The 19,243-nt window shown below is 39.3% G+C and overlaps 1 protein-coding gene across 4 annotated transcripts in view; it reads left to right on the top strand.

Moving 5' to 3' along the window:
* Positions 1-16,659, top strand: part of NKAIN3 (sodium/potassium transporting ATPase interacting 3) — a 349,553-nt gene extending 332,894 nt beyond the window's left edge. Inside the window, exons 6-7 of one of the 4 annotated variants that reach the window (XM_061342754.1) lie at positions 12,011-12,094; positions 15,652-16,659. In XM_061342754.1, coding sequence (XP_061198738.1) covers positions 12,011-12,094; positions 15,652-15,665 — 98 coding nt within the window. In that variant the 3' untranslated portion in view covers positions 15,666-16,659. Of the gene's footprint in view, positions 1-2,838; positions 2,972-12,010; positions 12,095-15,651 lie in introns of those variants that run through there. The other 3 variants (XM_061342755.1, XM_061342753.1, XM_061342757.1) reach the window with 3 other exon arrangements.
* The last annotated feature ends 2,584 nt before the right edge of the window (positions 16,660-19,243 follow it).

Raw genomic sequence — 19,243 nt, forward strand, 5'->3', positions numbered from 1 at the left:
TTCTCCATTAAAATGAAACTGCTTTACAAATCCATTTTCCACTTCCCGTACCAGTCATCTTACTTCTTCATTTCTAAATGGCAACAGCTTCTTGTCTGGTTTTATTGTGCAGCTTGAAAAGAAACTTTCTGAACTCCCACTCTTCTAAGTAAATGCCATCTTCACTGCATCTTAATTTGCATGCAGATGGGTTATTCTAATTTATGGGCCTCAGGTTAAGTAATATCCATTTCATAGTTATTGTTACTTGTGTGATAATTTCCCAATTAGCACATCATGTCTAAGAGCTCTGTCTGAAAATCTCTGTTTGAAAATCTCAGCTCTAAATCTCATAAATCTAAAGGCAACTGGCATGTTCCGACAAGAAAAGTCATCAGTTTTGTTTAGAAAAAAAAGGAATAATAATGTTGATTACTGATAAAATCAAAGCAAGAGAAAGATCCTTGCAAATAAAGTATCCCAAGGATTTCTTAGAACCGCAGTCAAAAAACTAGAGAAAGAAGATATTAAAATATTAAAACTAATTTAAGGAGTATTTTTCTGAAACCTTTTCTTTATCCTGTTGAATTTTAATCTATATGTAGTTCTCTTTACTGTGTCTCTGTTGTCATCACATCTTCAACCCTTCTTAAAGTAACTTTTCTAAATTCCTCTGATTTGTAAACCTGGACTTGTTGTCTGTATGTTGTACTTTTCAGATATTCTAATTGCACTATTTCAATATCCCTAATGATTTTAGGATAGAAGAGAATCAAGATTTATAACAGGAGGTGTTATCTTACTAAATCGGCTGATATAGCTGATATGGGTTTCAAGCCAGCCAAATAGAATATATTGCCTGTTCCTAGAAAACCTATTTTTCAAAAAGGCTATATCGTATGAATTGTCTTTGTTCCTAATGTGCTTTATTAGCTCTAGACCATAACAAGTCTTTCCCTTACCAGTGCTCTGTGGTCGGGGTCAAAGCTGGACTCAGTATGTAATTCGACATTTCTTTGCCTTGAATTGGTAAATACACAGTTGGTTTTGTTAGCTGAAATTTAATACCAGTACATCTGTGCTTTTGTCAATATTACAGGTTAGCTGCAGCAAAACCAAGTAATACTGTATGAGTCTCACCATTTTTATGATGACTCTTATTCCTTGGCATCAATTTCTACCCATTTTCTTTTCCTCCTTAGTCATGACAGTGTGTTATTTTGGAGGACTGAAATTCGAGAGTTATAAGGTTTTCATAAAAGTGTAATTTTTATTTCATCTTTCTTCAGATAGAGGAATTTTTATGGATGAGGTCACTATTGCATTATCTTTCTTTATCATTAGCAGATTGATTCACTGGTGGCTTCAAAGTGAGTATTAATCCTGTTACAGACTCTGTTCCTCTTTTGCACATTCATCTTTCTCTAATATGAAATGATACCAACTTTCTAACAATGAGAAAACCATTTCCCTAGCTATCATGTTTGCTGACAGGCATGATATTTCTTTTCACCCCATCCTCTATAAGAAGACCACTGGCCACTGGAAGTTCCACTTTTATAATACTTTACACTCTTAGCTCTATTCTCAAAGGTGAAAACGTAATCATATTATATTCTGGGGTTTTGAGGAGACGATTTCAGTTGGTGACAGAGAAAGTAATGCCAAAAGAAATGTTAAGAAATCAGCAAGATGACTTGAAGGTGAAGATAGAGCAGCAAAAAAGCAATAACAATATGAGGTGCAGTAGGTTTCCCCATCTGCAGAGATACATCCTTAGAGACAAACGTGTATTCATTGATACACTTAGATGTGATTAAGTAGTAGACTTAACAGAAATACCCACAATGGCTCTGTAATAGTGGATTATCAGATATTCTGGAGCAGACTGAGGGTACTATAGAAGGACTTACTGTAGAAGGGCAGAGAAGAGATCCAGAGCAGCCCTGCAGAGAAGGACTTGGGGGTGTTGGTCAATGAGAAAATGAACATGAGCCTGCTTCAGTGTGCGCTTGCAGCCCAGAAAGCCAACCGTATCCTGGGCTGCATAAAAAGGAGCGTGACCAGCAGGTCAAAGGAGGTGATCCTGCCCCTCTGCTCTCGTGAGACCTCACTTGGAGTATTGTGTGCAGTTCTGGTGTCCTCAGCATGAAAAGGACATGGAACTGTTGGAACAAGTCCAGAGGAGGGCCACGAGGATGATCAGGGGACTGGAGCACCTCCCATATGAAGACAGGCTGAGAAAGTTGGGGCTGTTCAGCCTGGAGAAGAGAAGGCTGCATGGAGACCTCATAGCAGCCTTCCAGTATCTGAAGGGAGCTTATAGGGATGCTGGGGAGCGACTCTTCATTAGGGACTGTAGTGATAGGACAAGGGGTAATGGGTTAAAACTTAAACAGGGGAAGTTTAGATTGGATATAAGGAAGAAGTTCTTTCCCGTAAGGGTGGTGAGGCACTGGAATGGGTTTCCCAAGGAAGTTGTGAATGCTCCATCTCTGGTGGTGTTCAAGGCCAGGCTGGACAGAGCCTTGGATGGCATTGATTAGTGTGAGGTGTCCCTGCCCATAGCAGGAGGGTTGGAACTAGATGATCTTAAAGTCCTTTCCAACCTTAACTATTCTATGATTCTGTGATTCTGTGACTTGATAGTGCATTTACTGGGGCCAAAGATGACTGAAATGACACTGGTCAGCAAAAGGGTTATTTTGCTGGCTTCCCCATCTTGAAAAACTAAAGACAAGAACAAACAGAAGAGCTTGCTGGCTTGTGCTCGTCCACAGAGATGAAAGACTGAAAGGATAAGACTGAGAATCTGTTGATCACAGAAGGAGTTTACCTGTTTCTGTTTCTGATCTGTAGACTTGAATTCAGAGAAGCCTAGTGGGACCACAGACTTCCTTGCTAGGAAGAAGAATGTGGGATTTTCTGCTGTGATGTGGGGAGGAAGGCTCCAGCAGTGCTGGAGGCAACACTGCTTAGCAGAGGAAAAAAGGTATTTTGGAGTTTAAAGAAGGTGAAACCCTGGAAGATGAGTGGTAGAAAGCCTTGAGGTCTGCCTCCACAGGCACCAAGGAAGGCCACTGCAAGGCAGGGTGTATCTGTGAGCCCAGTGTAGTTGCAGAGGAGAGAAGGCATAGTGTCCCACACTGAGGAGCTAATGTCATGTGGTGAAGCAGGATTTCTACACAGGATGTCACTGATGGATATGGGGGCAGGATGATAAATGGGAAGGAGGATGGGGAAATGGAAATGGCCTCATCTGAAATAGAAAACAATGTCACGTAGTCTTAATGTCTTTGATATCACAAAGTGGAAGATATCACCAGATCAGTATTTTTCTGGAAAAGCTGATACCTGACCTCCCAGGCTACTGGAAGTACATGTTTTAGCATGAATATCAACTTCAAGGTGTCAGGTCTGCCAAGGCAAACGTTATTTCTATACCTGGATCCCAGCCAAGTCAGCTACTCATAAAGGAAGGAAGGGTTAGGGAAGAAGCAGGCTCTCCTGTCTGACAGAAAAAGATGATAATGGGCAGAGGTGTTAAGCAGGTTTTAAAGCAAAGATTTGAAAATAAGGCTATAAAGGAAAGACAAGAAAAACTGCAACATGGGCTGAATGTGACAGAGCTTTAATTTCCAGATCTTTGAAGTGGATGTGCACATGCCCCTTTATAGAGAATTCCCGAAGAAAACCCCAACACGGAGTTCAAAAAAGGCAGCATTAATTCGATGATACACTAGCACATTTCTTCAATAGAAAGCTCAAAGTTACTGGATTATACAGAACAGAAATGACAGGTTTATGGCATTTCCTCCATTGTTGTCTGTGTCCATGTGATTGGAGAGCCATGCTTCCCTTTTGAGCCTTAGCAAAGTCTCTGGCTTCTTGAATTGCAGCAGAGTCTGCTTGGCCTCCTAAGTCATTAGCAGTGCCTTTTTTCCAGCATCTCTAAGACCTGCCTGGTATGCTGCTCCCCATTGCAGCCTCTACTTGAGGAGCAGGTTGGCAGCTTATTGCATTGCTGGCTTGTGTCCTGTTCTGCGCCATGAACACAGACACGCTATCCTGAACATCCTTGGCTCAATCCTGTTCGCTCTTCATAAAACAAGTAAAGATATAAACACATGAAGCAAATATCATGTCACAGAGGATCACAGCAGCCAAGTTCAGGAATAGTCTTCCATCCTTAGGAAGATGGGAACAAAAATCCAGAATCACTCGATGATAAGAAGAATCCCTCCAGTCATATAACCTCCTATTTAAAATAAATCTAAAATTCTGCTGTGAATGGATACTATGAACTTTATTCTATGCAGAGAAATCCTTTCCTCCAAACATTACAAGTGTTCTGAAAAGCATGGCTACATGTCATGTCTTTGATCTAGTAAATGCTTTGCTCTAGGAAGTTTATCTTTAATTATTCAAAAGAGTTGAACAGGGTCTGTATTATGTAAATTGAATGTAATTTCACATACTAAGGCCTCTGTGACTTGTAGCATGAATGTTGTCACAAAAATAAATTATTGGATCATACTGACAAATAACTGAAGGAAAAAAATTGGTATGGATACAAAGAGCAATAGGCCAGAAATAGAACCCCATGAAACTCAACTGATGGAAAAAAAAACAACTTGAAGCAACTATACACTGAACTTGCAGCTTAGCAGTGAACTGTAAGTTAAATAGATCAATTTCAATGGGTCCTAGCATTTGCACAAAGCATTTTTAAAAGAACTCTGTAGTTTATGGCATCAAACTCAGCAGAAATATAAAGGCACTCTAATACATAACATGTAATCCCAGAATCAGAATACCAGAAAAGATCAAAGCATAACTTCAAAAAGCAGATTCAGAGTTCTGTCTCTTCTGAAGCCAACTTGGACACATTTATCATGAAGATCATGTGTCTGGAGGTGTGACTGAAGCTGTAACAGCCTTCTGTATAACACTCTTCATTCTTGACTACTTGAGCTGCCATTTTAGTGTATTGACCAGGTACACATTATGAAAACTCGGTGGCATTGTTTGTCTCTTGGGATTGTATGCATGTAATTGATAACTGTAGTTTCTGCACATTTAATACCTTTTTTTCATGGATTATATTTCCTTTGTAACCTGAATTTGTACATAAGCAGTGTAGTAACTTTAATGGTAAGAAAAAAAGGGAATCCCAGAGCATTCTGCACCAAAAGGGGTTAGGTAGGAAAAGTTGCCACAGAGGGGAAAATCAGTAATTAGTGAAAACAACTGAGCTAAGATTTTTCACCTTTCTAATATTCTGACTGTATAAAAGTAATGTAGGACGCTGTAATTGCAATTGTTTGCAATTTACTTTGGTCATATGCAGAAAGAGGGCTACCCTTCACTGTATTTGAAATTTTATTGTAGAACGAGCAGTAGCACCTTTAAATACCAGCCAGAAAAATAGCTTTCTTTGTTTGAAGTATTTTTAAATACAACTTCCATATTATGTGTGGTGACTTTACTCTTCTAGAGGCTTTCACCATGTAGCAGCCAGGAGTCCTTAATGGCTTGAAAGTCATTAAGGGCAATGGAGAAATGCTTACTTTAAGAAAAAAAAACCCAGTCAGGCAGCCTGTCATTTAACTTCAATGATGGGATGGTATGACTGCAGATAGCTTTCAAAGGCATGACAGAGACTATATTTTGAAAAAGTTCTTTCACCTGGCCAGAGCCTTGGGTGATACGGTTTAGTGTGAGGTGTCCATTGCCCACCGCAGGGGGGGGTGGAGCTTGATGATCTTAAGGTCCTTTCCAACCCTAACTATTCTATGATTCTATATTTGGAGCATCTGAAGGGTCTGGGTTGAGAAGGTTTGAGCCATTTTCACTTCCTAACATCATACTTCCTTTGTCTTACTGCACAGCCATATCCTTGGAGAATAAAAATCCCTGTGTATCTGAAATTGGTATCTTGGATGTCATAACACCAATAAAATGAGGAAAGACTTTGGTAGCAAAGATAGCAGTTAAGATTTCCATACTAGTGCCCTTTCTAAGGCAACCTGTAAGATGATGCTTTTTTCAGCACAGTCCTGTAGAGGAGTGTGGTATTTACATGCTGCAAAGTTGGGCAGTTTTATAAGTGATGCTCTGTCTCACTAGGTGAAGGCTAAGAAGAAAATCTGGTGCAAAAACTTAGCAATTACTGTGGAACCCTGAAATATTCCTCTTTTAGCTTCCAGTAATAAAAGTTTATGCAAAAGATTGTCTCAGTAATTTTCTACCACTTTATCCAGTTTTAACCTGATTACGGTATGCTAGTACTTTATAGAGACGGAGCAGCAATCACAGTGCCACATATGATTACTGATGTCTCTTCTCCCTTTCTTAATTGTCTTGCACACATTTTCCCTCCTTTTGTCCTCTGCATAAATGAGAAGCTATTCCTGGAATCCTACAAAGGAAGGTGTGATACTTCAGCCACATGATTCGAGGTTTAGGTGCTCAGACTTAGTATAAAGAGGGCAAAACAGAGAGTATTGGACCCAGAATGGATCAGCCTGACTGATTCAGTGACGGGTGTAAAAACAGTGTGTCTCTTGAGAATGAAAGGTAGCTGGCAAAGTAGACACCTGAAAAAAAACCTAACCATGCTTACCTGGAAAGTTTATATCACCTACAAGTACAAACATTGGAAAATCTGAAATGTAGACTTTATGCATCTAGCACTGACTTGCCATCAATCCTCCATTTTTGATTCCTCTTTCTTATTGACTTTGGCTTCTTTTCCTGTCACTTATGTAACCCAGTTACACTCTCCCCAATTAGATACCTTTTCTTAATTAATGTGACTGCATTAATATAGAATCATAGAATAGGTAGGGTTGGAAAAGACCTTAAGATCATCTAGTTCCAGCATGGCAGGGACACCTCACACTAAACCATATCACCCAAGGCCTCGTCCAACCTGCCTGGCCTTGAACACAGCCAGGGATGGAGCATTCACAATCTCCATGGGCAACCCATTCCAGTCCCTTAGCACCCGAACAGGAAATAATTTCCTCCTTATATCCAATCTAAACTTCCCCTGTTTAAGTTTTAACCCATTACCCCTTGTCCTATCACTACAGTCCCTAATGAAGAGTCCATCCCCAGCATCCCTATAAGCTCCCTTCAGATACTGGAAGGCTGCTATGAGGTCTCCATGCAGCCTTCTCTTCTCCAGGCTGAACAGCCCCAACTTACTCAGCCTATCTTCATATGGGAGGTGCTCCAGTCCCCTGATCACCCTCGTGGCCCTCCTCTGGACTTGTTCCAACAGTTCCATGTCCTTTTTATGTTGAGGACACCAGAACTGTACACAATACTCCAGGTGAGGTCTCACGAGAGCAGAGGGGCAGGATCACCTCCTTCGACCTGCTGGTCACGCTCCTTTTGATTCAGCCCAGGATACATTTTTTTTTTTCTGGGCTGCGAGCTCACACTGAAGCCGGCTCATGTTCATTTTCTCATCGACCAACAGTTCTTCTCCGCAGGGCTGCTCTGAATCTCTTCCCTGCCCAGCCTGTAGCTGTGCCTGGGATTGCTTTGACCCAGGTGTAGGACCTTGCACTTGGCATGGTTAAACTTCATGAGATTGGAATCAGCCCACCTCACAAGCATGTCAAGGTCCCTCTGGATGGCATTCCTTCCCTCCAGCGTATCAACCGAACCACACAGCTTGGTGCCATCGGCAAACTTGCTGAGGGCGCACTCAATCCCACTGTCCATGTCAGCAACAAAGATGTTGAACAAGTCCGGTCCCAACACCGATCCCTGAGGGTCACCACTCATTACAGGTCTCCAGCTGGACATTGAGCCATTGACCACCACTCTTTGTGTGCGGCCATCCAGCCAGTTCTTTGTCCACCGAGTGGTCCATCCATCAAATTGATGTCTCTCCAATTTAGAGACAAGGATGTCATGTGGAACAGTGTCGAATGCTTTACACAAGTCCAGGTAGATGACATCAACTGTTCTACCCCCGTCCATCAGTTCCATAGCCCCATCATAAAAGGCCATCAAATTGGTCAGGAAGTATTTCCCCTTAATGAAGCCATGCTGGCTGTCACCAAGCACCTTGTTCTTTTTCATGTGTCTTAGCATGCCTTCCAGGAGAATCTGCTCCAAGATTTTGCCAGGCACAGAGGTGAGACTGACTGGTCTGTAATTCCCTGGGTCATCCATTTTCCCCTTCTTGAAAATGGGGGTTATATTTCCCTTTTTCCAGTCGTCGGGAACTTCACCTGACTGCCATGATTTTTCAAATATGATGGACAGCGGCTTAGCAACTTCATTTGCCAGCTCCTCTGGGACCTGCAGATGGATTTCTTCAGGTCCCATGAACTTGTGGACGTTCATATTTTTAAGATGGTCTCAAACCAGTTCCTCTCCTAAAGTGGGCCCAATATATCGCCATTCAAAGTAATCTCAGCACAAGAAAAATAATTCAATGCAAAATAGTATTTAGAACTTAAAATCCATGGTACATAAAAACACACATTCAGTCAGCTGCTAGCCTGCCCCTCTCTTGAAAGGGGACATCTGGAGGTGACAGCCATTCAAGCCACCAGTTTGGCGCCTTGCTTACACTTATAAAAAGGGGAGGCATCAAAAGTATTCCAGGCCAAGAGGCTGCAGGATTTACTAAGAATTGTGCTATCTGCATATGGCCACTCTGTTAATACCTGCACCTCCAGACACGGTTAGAATTTGCCAACTTTGAAAAGGAGAAATTAGTAATATACCAAAGTGCTGACAGGCTCTGGCAGCTGTTTGCACAGGGCCTGCCAGCAGGTCAGTGGGATATTGCCAGGGAAGCTGAATTCCAGATGAGAGGATGGGAAAGGAGACAGACAGCGTTTTTTCAGAGCTCCAGTTCTTCTGCGCTAACTTCAAAGGAAAGCAAATTTTAACTGGCATATGGGCAAACGCACTGGATTAATAATAGTAAATCAAACCTGCATGTCATCTGTCAAGAAAAGAATAGCAAAATTGCTGGCGATGGTAGATAACGCTTTCCTCAGCCAGCAGCATATTGCACTTTTCTCACTCAGGCAGATTATGAGAAATGTTCCTCTGATATGGCCCATGAGTGAATGAGCATCATTTTAATGGACTACCCACAGTGGACAGCCAGTGCAGATTTGCACTTCCAAGCCTAGCAGGTAGTGAACTCTAAAGGAACATTTCACACTGGCCATTAAGCATCCAGCATGACCACAAAACTGAGGTGACACAAGCAGAGAGCAATTCCCTGGGAATATAGATCATGTTTTGCAGCCAGCTGCAGATAAAATAACTGGCTTCTGCTGTAACCTGCTGATATCTGGGGGGTGCTAAAAAGTCCTCTCCCTAGGATTTTAAGTTTCTCTCTGCATGACTGTAGTTAATGACTGGACTCTGTGGGGTGTTCCTTGTTTAGTGACTGAATATCCCTACTGCTAACAACTCGTGGGGTTTTTTGGTTTGCAGGGGGAAGGGGAAAGATTGGTTTTGGTTTTGTTTTAATTTAATGCATAGAATTCTAGAACTATACAGATTTTTTGTTGTTGAACTTTCTTCCAGGCAGATGAACTTTCTGAAATTAATTATTATAGTCCCATGAATTTATGGCAGAAATTATCTATAGTCCATTAACCAGGCCAGAAATAAACAAAATCAATCATTTTGTAACATCCTTAAACTGTTTTCCCCTTGGGAAACATATACAAACGTCGTTGTTGTTTACTTTTGGCCATTTAAAGAGGGATGTATGCATCCAAAAAGTTCACTCAGTGTAAAGTTTTTAAGTATTTTATCAAAGTTGAATGTCTGATATCTCTGTTTGAACTGAAACACTGATAGTAATAAAAATTCAAATTTCTGTATCTAAGGGCTATTTGTGGTCTTAGTCCTGAATGTCTACTAGATAAAAGTGGTGAAAATATCGGGTAAAAACAGACTGAATTTTTAAAACTAATAGTGACTTATAATTCTAATAACTGATGACCAATCTTCATATTAAAGAGCTATCAGCCATAGAGTGTATAATGAAAAATGGCACATTCCATTGTCTCGTGTGATAGAGCAGCTTTTTGCCTTGAGAATTAGCTTCACATGAATTTTAATGCAAAATTCAACTTTAATACTATATAACGCATCCTGGATTGTCAAAGAGAAAGCCTCAGCTAAACAGATTTTAGCAGTGCATCTCAAAAGTTTTTGGATGGTGCTATTAAGTATATGTTCTTTATCAGACGAAGATACATCTATGATGTTGTCAATCATTAATATATATTGACTTCGTTTCTTTCTCCAAAAGATTTGTTGTTAGAAGGACTAGTTACTTTAAACTCCCTCCCTGCTTACAGTAGCAGATGATGTTTGTGATTGCTGAGAGGAATGATGTGTGGTTCTGAAGTGGTGAATTAGCTCAAAAACATACCTTCTAACTCCTTCTATCACATGTCCTCAGTAAAAAAAACAAACAAACAATAAACCCCTTCAAAAAGCAGGGAAAACAAAAAAAAAATTCACTATGGACATGATTTTTTCTAAAAAAGTTAATCAGTATCTATGTCTTACATTGGACATAATTTTAATAGATCAATTTTTATCTGCAAATATGCCTCTTTGTAAGGGTTCTATCCCATTAGTGCTTAAGTTAATTTTTATGTGTTATTTTATTTAGTGACAGCATTCTAAAGGAGAGCTGCAACATGGAGGAAATACAGTATAAAGAGGAGGTGCAGATAGGCTTGGGATGGGCTATCTCCTCAGCATTATGTCCCACTCAGTTTTATGTAAACAGTCTTGTGGCTAAGGTGATGCTGTATGATTGCGGTACATCAAGTTCCATTTTCAGCCAAGTTACCCCTTTCTTGGACTCAAGACAAGAGGCAACTAAAATCAACAGGGACAGATTTCAGTGGGTATTTTGTCAGCCCTTCAATATCTAAGCTTTATTTCTCCACCCCCTCATCACAGATGAGTATTCTTTCTTTCTTTGTTTACCTAGTGCATACATTGCCTAGGAGAGGGTTGATTGCTATTAGGTGCTCATATGACAGTCAACACAATGAGGATCTAAGTTCTGCTCAAGACTTTTATATATAAGCCTATATATAAACAAATGAAGGCAGTTGCTTTCCATGTGACCAGAGAATCTTAATGTGTCGTGAATTTCTCAGCTCCGCAGAGGTCTGCAAAAAGCCCTTCTAAATCACCAGAAAAATAGCCTCCTCCATAAGCATGCTTTTAAGATGTCTAGGATAGTTTCAACATGCGGCTTCTTGAAGCTGCTTGAAATCTTACCAAAAATAGTAAGCCACAAGACTCAGACTAAAATGTCTTATTTCAAAATCATTATTACCATACGAAGGAACTAAAATCTTCTCAAGAGCAGATATCTCTGACAGAAATCTTGAGAGAAAGTGGAAGGATTCTGAAACGGCTTCCTGTCCCCACAACTCATCCAGAGATGAAGCAGATGCAGCTTTTTCACATTCAGTTCTCACCACTTTATTTGTAACTCAGTGGATACACCTTTGGTTTTTATTGGCGCATTATATTCCTGAGAGTCTATTGAGTTGAAAGAATTTAGGTGAAATTAGGCTCTTGAGCTAAGCTGTTTCCACTGCCTAAATTTCTTCAAAACCACTTCTGAATTATGAAATATGATATGAGAGTATATGCTGAGATTGCCTTAGAAAGAAGCAGCTACATTACCCCACCGTGGTTTCTGTTTACACATTCTGCAGATGTGTGAATGCTCCTTTCGTACGCGCACTGGCAAGAGTGTGTGTCTGGTCAGTCACCAGCCAGCCTGTCTTGCAAGACACAGAGCTAAATGGACCTCAAGGGAGGCAGAGCACAGAGCCTCCTGTAAGCAGTTTCCACAGCATCATTACCCACTTGGTTTATTTCTTGTAGGCAAACCTGTGCATGCGCTTACTATCTTTTTTAACTTAATTTGTCCATATTTCTTTTAAGTTGACATATTTTCATTTCCATTTGTTCATTTCTGGAACTGTTGTATTTTCAGTTGATTTCATAGGCGGACTTGACACATACTCCTACCGACAGCCCCCCCAGGAACATGTTGAGTTAAAGCCCGTAAAGCCTGTAGGTAAGGTTCTGGTCCTACAGACCACATTAATCCTTCTAACTGGACTGAAAGCTAACCTTCTCCTGAAATAATTTTTGACATCAAGTTACTAATAATTTAATTACATTTTAATTAGAATTTAATTAACAATTAATCCACATAAAACATGCAAGTAAGGACACTTTTATCATTGATGACATATCCACTAATTCAAGGATTAGTAGATATCACCATGTCTGCCATGTTGTGCCTCGGCTTAACGCAAGGAGAGGCTCTCAGTGAAGGATGGAATTGATTTCCTGCTGACTTTTTAGCAAGAGAAGAGCTGGTTTATGGCTGCTGCTGCTGCATAAACCTTAATGGGATTAACCCATTTATGGAAAAGCAGAAGCTTCTACATCTGTCTAGCTACTGAAAGAAAAATGTTTGCTGAAAAACTGCTAGTCAGCTTAAAGTCTATCTATCTGTAGAGTTCCACTGCAAGTTCATTATCTCTTTGTAATCACGTATTTGCTACCACCATGAAAATCACATGTTTTCATAGGCTCTTCCTACTCTGGTACCTAATGTATAAATTCATATGCATATATATTCTTTTTATTTGTAATAAATTAAGATAATGGGGAAACATTACTAGAACATGTATTTTGCAGAAGCTCGGGTAACTTCAAGTAGATGATATTTCTAAATATCAAAACAGAAGATGTTAATTTGTAAAGTCTTCTTAGATGCTTCTAAGTTGTTGTCCTGATGCTTTCTGTCTTTAAATTTACCTTCAGGCCTTTCAAGTATCTTAAATGCAACATGAAACCCATGTGCAGCTAATTGACTGAAACTGATTTAATGGCTTACTGTATTTTACTTACCAGTTAACGGAATTAAAATGAGTTTGAGGGTTTTTTCCTGGTGTATGCATGTGTACACGTGCTGGGAGATTTAATTTAAAGTGGACAATTGCTAACAAGATATTTTGAGTTGGTGCTTGACACCTGAACATTGCTTGTGACTTTATTCATGTTTTCATGGTTTTAAAATGTATTTTATTCAAGCTGCAGCTTTCAGTGTGTAGAAATAAACATGGACCAAAATGTACTCAAGTTTAGTCAGTTAATATTGTAAGATTGTTTGGACCAAAAAGGAGAAAAGCCCTCTCAGTATGATAATGTATGTTGGAACAGGGAGAAATATCACATTATGACAACAAAACAAAGTAAATGAAGAGTTTGACATGGCATTAAGTACACCCTCTATAGTGGAAGCTGCGTTTTCAGTAATATTTCTTTAAATGCTAGTTTTGCTGCATTTTCTGTGGAACGATGACAGCAAAATGGGGCTTTGACCATTCTGAATAAGCTCCTGGACTGAAAAAAGTAAAATAGGAAGTAGAATGACACAGCTACAACACTTACACATCTCCATAAAAAGATTTTAATGTCTAAACCTGCATTCAGGTTAATTTTATGTATTAAATGAATAAATGTTTAGTATTTTATTACTAAACTTAATATAACTAAAGGAGAGGGGAAAATGAATTTTCACAAAGTACTTAGAAAAATTCCTACAAAATGTGTTCATTTATTTTACAGCAGAAAAATCACAGAATGTGAGAATTTGTTTTTTAATGGCAGATTTTGGTTAAGTAGCTCAAAGGATTTGGAGATGTTGGTGAGCTTTCAATACTGGAGAATAAATGGCATCTTCCCGTTAATCACATATGGGTATTGTACAGATGGGAGGACCCTCTCTGGCCTCTTTATGCACCCTGAAGTATAAAATTGGAAGATAAATTATACTGAGTTTTCTTCTTTACCAATGTTTTGGTTCTATGCACTGAAAGATACAGAGAGGATCTGTACCGAAGCAGGGAAGAAAAATCCTATCAGTGATCAAAGTTTGAATTAAAAACCAAATTGCTGGGAACAATTTGGTCAGTGCATGGAGCCAGAAGTTTACAGATGCTTATGTCTCTGCAGCACATCAGCCTTCTAAGACTTCTTTTGATAAGTTAATCGCTGTCTGTATCAGTTATATACAGTCTGAGAATCCATAGTATCCCTAAGAAATGTGACTTCTGGAATCCAAACTGTGAAAAACTTCATTTCTGCTCTCTTGAAGTTGAATATGAATAATGCTTGTTAAACACAATCAAAGCTTTAATAAAGGTTGCAGATCTTTTGCCATCCTCACCACTTTCCTCATGGTAAAAATTAGCTTGATGTTATTTATAGATGAAAGCTTGGCTATATTTATCCTTCTTTTTCACCACTCTTATTTCCCTTATTTAATTAGTAAATTAACTAAACATAGCCCATCGGAAACACAAGGCTCTGTGGCCTCATCCAAACTATGCAGAAGACAATCTTGTTTTATCAAGTATTCATATTCAACATAATGTCTGCTTAGTACTCCTGTAATTATTAATGATTAGCAAGTCTAAGATTAGCTTTCCTTTTCACCTGAGGAGGTTAAACTTAAACTTGTTCCATGGCAAACATCTTTAATGCAAATATGAAATGATCATAGCTTGTCTGTTTGCTCTTCATTCTGCCTATAACTCCATTAGGCTACTGGACAAGGAGAAGAAGAATCTTTGGCCCCCAAAAATGCAGCTTCAGTTAAGATGTGTGTAAGGCAGGAGACAACAGGGGGAGTAGAAAAATATCATCATATTCTCTCTGAGACTAAAACACATAGGCTATAAAGAGGACTGTTGTGTTTTCACCTCTTTCAAGCACAATATCAACAGTATTTAAAGTTGCCTCACGTATCGCCACATGGAAAAGAGAGGAGTGTGGGGTTTAGAATTAAAAAATAAGAAGTTGCATTTTGTCTTGCATTAGGGTTTTTTATCATTATTATCAATGGTTTACACGTGCATTATTATTCCTGTTTGGATGAGTATGTCTGATCCAGTGCTACTGCAGCTTTGTGCAACCCTGTTTGGACAGACTCTGAATGGCTAATTCCAATTAGGGATGTTCCTAGGATTTCCAGGAATATTGCTAACTTCTGCTCATGGAACTGATTCAGTGTTTGAGAAACTGTCAGTGGAGAGGTCACTGCTCTGTAATGGGTCTGTGTGGCCCTGTTCTGTTTGCATCTTCTCCTGAGACTCTACCCAGTGTAAAATTGCTATGAAAGACCATTATAGATTTTGCAAGATTACACAAGGGAACACAGTTTACAGGGAGTCGAGTGAGAACACATAGATTCAGCAGACGTGTGATTATGGTGAGGTTTATCAATACTGTTAAAATACAGTGTTAAAGTGCATCATCTTAAAAAAAAAATCTGTTATTATGTGAGCTTCAGATGTGTTTCACCACCTGTGGGATTTTTCCCCAGAACTTTTTTGCCTGTAGGGTACGCATGATACAAAGCTACTACTTTGTACCCAGCCATTCTTTCTTGTCCTTATATGTGGGTCTTGTAGCTGAAAAAATTAGTGACCAGAGGTCATTGATCCACTTGTTCATTAGTTACTAACCTTTCAGCTGATGTGAATTTCCAACTCACAAATAGGAAGGCAAAGAGAAGAGACTAATTTTTAAGTAATTCGTATATTCTGGTTTTTTTAGGTCGAAGTAAGTAATGAAGTGGACTCAAGACTTCTGCTGCTACAGCTGAAGAAACAGATTTTAGAAGAGAAGACCAACCTTGTGGCTCATCGTTCTGGAAGAAACCCACCATCCGTTCCTCACGGCATGTGGACTGTTCTTCCCGCAGGCTCCGTGTCATTATCAGCGTTGTTATTTCGTAGATCCTTGTAGATGATCTTGAATTTTTGAATAATTTACTTATATGGACACTTGTAAATTGTAAATTTTTTCTTTTTTAATTTTAATATTTTTACTACATTCAGTGTTAAGGCATGAAAACAAAACCACCTGTGAAAACTAGGAGAAGGGTGCATCTTAGAAAAAGTCAGTATTTTTTGACTGATAGAATCATACTGTGCCTGGTCAAGATTTTGTCGGTAAACAGTAACTTTGACTCCAAAATGCGCAGCAGAAGTCAAACCCTAACAGTGTACAAGAAGTCATTTCAGTGCTGTATTTAGAATTCTCAATGTCCAGTCCTTGCATTGTTTGAACTGCTGTATGCTGTAGGAATTGACCAATGACCCTTCTTACCCAGATGTCCAAGCACTAATGTACTCACCTAATTGTTGCAATTCTTATATGATTCCTTCTCCATTCCTAATCTCTTTTGCCCTGAGCCCACCATCAGTAGCTGTCTCTGATTTGAAGAGATGTAGGACAACCACTGTACGGATGTCGGTCTCTAGGAATCCTTACATCCAGGGCTCTTTAGATGTCTGTGATTTGCACACTTTTAAACTCTTTTCCTCCTTTCTCCCAGGAAGAAGCCAAGCATGAATGTACAGTACGAGGCACCATTTGAAGCCTTAGAAGTCTCTGGGGACTAATTTTGCTCTTAATTTGACAGTAAACAAGCAAACCTGAAAATGTGTGTAAAAATCTGTAAAATTATTTGTAAATACTTCTAGACAAAGAACATGTATGTAACTGTGGTATTTTGTTTTCTATCCTGTCACCACTAGCATAAAGTGATACACAATGCTATTTTCTCTGGGGAACTGGCAGTCTTTTAAACGGAACATTTGGTTTCTTCTTAATTACTGTATGAACTGCTGTGCACAGTTGTATGCCCCAGAGAGCTGCATCTCTCCACAGAGACTACATGCTTCAGCATTCAGCAGAAGCTTCTGGGGTTTGGGGCTGGTTTTGGTTTTGTAGTTTCTCATTTTATGGTTTCTTTGGTGGGACTGTCAAGAAGGACATTCCTTCTGGCATGTGTATCTCTATATCTCTGCCACAAGTTAAACAGAGGTCCACTAAGTTACTTTGTAAATATCCTAAGCAGTCTTCAGCTGGTAATTTCTGGCCCAACAACATTAGATCCTAAATTTGCAGTCTTCTCTTGAATCAACTATTTTCAAGATGAAAGCTAGAAAGCTTGTCTTGATTCTTTCCCTTCTATTTGTGTTATCAATACGAACCTAATGTGGTGCGAATAAATACAATGGAGGTAGAGTCTGTCATTTTTAGGGGGCAAGGCTCTTGTGGTGCATCCACCTGTTTCCCTGCTAGTTAAATCAAAGACCTCGCTGTCTTTGGAGAAACAACAACCTGAACATAGGTTAATGTTCCCTGAAACAGAGTATAAAGTAAGCATTAAGACAAAGTCAACAGAAACAACAACTGAATAAAACCCCTTTTTAGTATTCCTAGAACTGAATATACCTCAAATGGGATGTCTTTGTGTGTGAAGTCAAACTGTGCCAAAAAGACGGATGCTTTGTATGAAGATAGTGCCATCTTCCTTGTGTATTTGTGTATTCCCTTCTACATTCTTTTCCCCTATATTCTAGAATACTGCAATGCTCCAGGTTTGTCCCATCCTGAAAAGCTCATCTTAGCACTAAAACCTTAACACTGAAAACCAAAACTAATATAAATAATACCATTTTTGAGGCATCATAAAGAAGATAGAGTGTGAATTGCTTATTGCTGTAATATTTTAATAAGGTGAACACATTTTTATCTACTTCTGTAATGTTTTACTTCTGCTTATCATAACCGATTATTTCATTTCTTTACATGATGCCTAAAACACTGATGATGTCTACCTAGCCAGTACATGCAACCTTCTTGTTTGTGATGGCTCTGGAACTTCAGAGACAGGGATAACTGAGCACTGTTCAGTGTCTGGCAGTTTCCAGAAGCTGTCTTGCTTCAACTTTCTCAAGTGCAGAGAGAGCCTGGGACACGGGCATCTAACACATTGATTCCCATCATTGATCATACATTGATCAGTATGGTTCCCATTTGGGTTTTACATTTCATCGTAAATTTCCCTGCATTAATTATTATGGGCTAGCAGAGTAAAAGCCTCCAGCTGAGTCCAGTGCTACCCTCAGGACCAGACAGGAGGAAAAGGAAGGAGGAGCTTTCTCCAAGGAGGAGCATCCCTGGCAGAACTTCGTAAGTGTGTACTTAATTTTCTACCAACACAGACACATTTGCTGGACCCTGTTTTACGAATCTAGCTCAAAGTGTCTAAACCCTGACTTTCTGTGCGTACTTCATGTTTTCAAGTTGCTAACCAAAAGCTGTGCACATGCCACAAAAACTCAGCAAAGACAGAATCTGACTTCTGTCTGAACTATTGATTGCTCTGTCTGGGGAACACAAACCAGAATATCCCAAATAACACTTAAAATCTCAGAATCGTTACCAATTCAGCGAGTCTGCCATCTGTCTCACTTAATGAACAGAACGATCCTGATTTGAGAACAATTTGTCTTCATTAGAACAAGCCAAAATGCATACTGCAATGATGAAGGAAATTGTCATTCTTTTCTAAACTGAGATACAAAAAATAGTACCAGTCAATCTGTACATGTTGGGTGCGAAAGTCTAGAGAATAATAAATGGATTTGAATGTTAATTGCTGTGTCTGCCAATATAGTAAAATGTATTGGCAAACAATTTTGTAGGAAACTTAAGCAATAATTCCTTCTTTTTTGTAACACATACTTTCACTAAGGTGTTAGGCGAGTCCCAGACCAGCCAGCTACATAGGAAATAAGTGTTGACTTTCTAAATAAACTTAGATAGTTTTCTTAAGCTTAACTGTAACATGTAATTTCAGGAAATTACTAGGTTTGCACTGCAGAACAGAACTTGCTGACAATCTTAAAACCTCAGAGCAGTTATCAGTTGGTATAAACTGTTCTGGTATTTCTGACATTAATAAGTGATACTTACAACAGCTGAAGGTCTGTCCTTCAAACTTTTAGACTTTTTTCCTTTCCCCAACTCTCTGCTTATCTCAAGTTTTACAGAGAATCAGATTTGAAACACTACTTAACTGACAGCAAGAGTGGGGATGTGCCTGCAGAAATAATGGCACTGCATGGTCAGTAAGGACTGAGCCAGGTAGCACCAGTGTGGTAAAAAGGCATCTCATGTCTTCAGGACCTGAAAACAGAAACTATATCGAGAAATAAACAGATTTTTGCCTGGTACAGTGACATAGAGTGATTGTATATTACAGTTTTGGGTGTTCCTGAAGGAATGATTGGCTGGACTGACATCCTCAAATCTTCCTTATCCATACAGAATTTTTACACAAAAATTTGAA

The sequence above is a fragment of the Neopsephotus bourkii genome, unplaced genomic scaffold, assembly GCF_033783945.1.
Source record: "Neopsephotus bourkii isolate Nb327-2 ecotype Australia unplaced genomic scaffold, CSIRO-AGI_Nbou_v1 NB_1820, whole genome shotgun sequence".
NCBI classification, from domain to species: Eukaryota; Metazoa; Chordata; class Aves; order Psittaciformes; family Psittacidae; genus Neopsephotus; species Neopsephotus bourkii.